Source organism: Phragmites australis, chromosome 3 (assembly GCF_958298935.1).
Source record: "Phragmites australis chromosome 3, lpPhrAust1.1, whole genome shotgun sequence".
In the NCBI taxonomy this organism is placed as follows: domain Eukaryota; kingdom Viridiplantae; phylum Streptophyta; class Magnoliopsida; order Poales; family Poaceae; genus Phragmites; species Phragmites australis.
In genome coordinates this window covers 38644056-38646174 of record NC_084923.1, presented here as the reverse complement: position 1 = coordinate 38646174, position 2119 = coordinate 38644056, and the positions used below count along the sequence as shown (strand labels likewise).

General features: G+C 57.7%; 1 protein-coding gene across 1 annotated transcript; it reads right to left on the bottom strand.

Moving 5' to 3' along the window:
- LOC133911187 (fe(2+) transport protein 2-like) lies at positions 1-1732 on the bottom strand. The gene is made up of 2 exons (XM_062353394.1): positions 988-1732; positions 1-890 (listed from the first exon to the last, which is right to left on the bottom strand). The coding sequence occupies exons 1-2, from the start codon at positions 1651-1653 to the stop codon at positions 435-437; spliced, it is 1122 nt and encodes a 373-aa protein (XP_062209378.1). The 5' UTR covers positions 1654-1732; the 3' UTR covers positions 1-434.
- Between the last annotated feature and the right edge of the window lie 387 nt (positions 1733-2119).

Here is a 2119-nt window from a genome sequence, read left to right as displayed (position 1 = left end):
TAGTTAATTCATTGGAGAGGTTATCTATTGTGCTGTATATAGCTGACATGTACACTTCTTATATATAGCGGTTAGCTATATTATTGAGATGCCCTAAGCGGTGCAGATCCCATTCTTGAAGGCAGCTGCTTGATTCTGTACAGAGCTTTTGACAAGTAGCCCACCTTCCATCACAACTAGCATTCACACCTCAAATACCACTCCACTACCGTGCAGAGAAGAGAAAAAAGACGACATGTAAAAAAGACGGGGGGGGGGGGGGCAACTGAAGTCACACAGGGTCAAGTACAACAAAAATTTCCCTTTGACAACTACGACAGCAGCAGGTACAGGTAGGGTACATGCGAGGCGAGTATGCAGGCGGGAACTCGCATAGCATATACACACAGTCCATACCTGTACCTGACGTAATTGATGTGCCAGTCTCCTCAGGATCAAGCCCACTTGGCCATGACGGACATGCCGCCAGCGCCGAGCAGGACGGCGAGGAAGGAGACGAGCTGGAGTCTGACGCTACTCTGCAGCTTGGGACCCATGAAGTCGGCGGCCAGGAGGTCCACCAGCGCCATGTAGTGCAGCAGCCCCGCTGACGCCGCGTTCAGCAGGCCGACGACGATCAGCGCCGTCGGGCTGCTGTCGCTGTACACCTTGGTCAGCGCCAGCCCCAGCGCGATTCCGAACGGCGTCGTCGCCGAGAAGAAGAACACCAGCACGGACTTCATCCTGGGGCCGTACTCGGCCAGGAGGATACAGCCGCCGAGGCCCATGCCCTCGAAGAACTGGTGGAAGCACAGCGCCGCCACGAGCGGACGGATGGTGCACACGTTCTGCGACGCGCCCATGCCCAGGCCAATCACCACCGAGTGCACCACGATACCCATCTCGAGGACCTGCCACGTACGATCGATATTGATTCATGCATATCAACACATGTTATACGGTGCGTATTCTCGGGGAAAAAAAAAGATTATTGTCCAACACGATCACCTGAACAATGACACGATTCCTGAGCAGCTGCGTCTTACCGGCCTCCACGTCCTTGTCGTCCTTGTCCACGGAGTCCGCCCTTGCCACACTCATGTCTAGATGCCCTTGCCCGTGACAGTGCCCTTGCGGAGGGCTGTCGTGGCCATGGTGAGCGACTGCAGAGCTGCTCCGGTCGCTGCCCTTGCTCCGGCTGTGAAACGTGAGCATGAACGAGTCCACCATGAGCGTGAACACGGCGGCGAGCATGGCGACGAACGCCGTGAACGGGAACTCCGCCCAGGGCCTCCGGGGCAGGCAGGGCGAGCTGAGGTCGTTGAACGAGTCAGGGAGGACGTGCATGTAGCCGGTGCCGAGGATGACCCCCGACGCGAAGGCTTTGATGACGACGAAGAGGTTGCCATCGGGGCGAAGCGCCGGCACGGAGTGGGAGAAGAGCGGCAGGCACACGCCGGCCATGCTGGCGAGAAGGATCGCCGGGATCGCGATCAGCTTCAGGCGCAGCGCCTTGGGGACACTGTGGCATTTGCCGCCCACGCGGGGATCGCCGCACGCACCGTGAGCCGGCGGTGTTACGGGCTCCGTTTGCGCAAAGGCGGCGACCACCAGAGAGGAAGAGAGGAGGACGAGGAGACTGAAGACGAGCACTGTTCGTGTTTGTGAAGACATCTCTGTAACTGTTCAAGCTCGGGTGTGTGTGTGTGTGTCGCCAATGGATCTGGATTTGCAGTTATGTCCATGAGCTTGGCAAGACATTTATAGGAGGGGTGCATGAGACAGCGCCAAGATGGATGACTCCATGCACAAGCCCACAAAGTAAAAAACGATCCAGTTGCCAAAAATGGCCTTGCATGTCGGTTTATGCATGACAATTTGGCACCAAAAGAGAGAACAAAGCACATATCTCAAGGCAATGTCAGCTCGACCGTTAATCAATCTGTACGGTATTGACCTTGCAGCCAAGTTGTGCTTGAGTGACGCACGCAAAGGGGTACTACGGGCAAGCCGTGGCGACCACGAGCCGGCAACGGGGAGGGCACGCGCGCCTCCCTCCCGTCCGCGTGCCGTACAGCTCCGTACTTCCTGGAGCTCGAGCCCGGCACGCGCCCGCCTGATCCACCAGTCGCTGCCATTC

Bases quoted from the DNA above. Each gene is read 5' to 3' on its own strand.
- LOC133911187 (XM_062353394.1), bottom strand. From the start codon at position 1,653: ATGTCTTCACAAACACGAACAGTGCTCGTCTTCAGTCTCCTCGTCCTC. The intron at 891-987 runs GTGATCGTGTTG...CGTACGTGGCAG, and splicing joins GGAATCGTGTCATTGTTCAG to GTCCTCGAGATGGGTATCGT.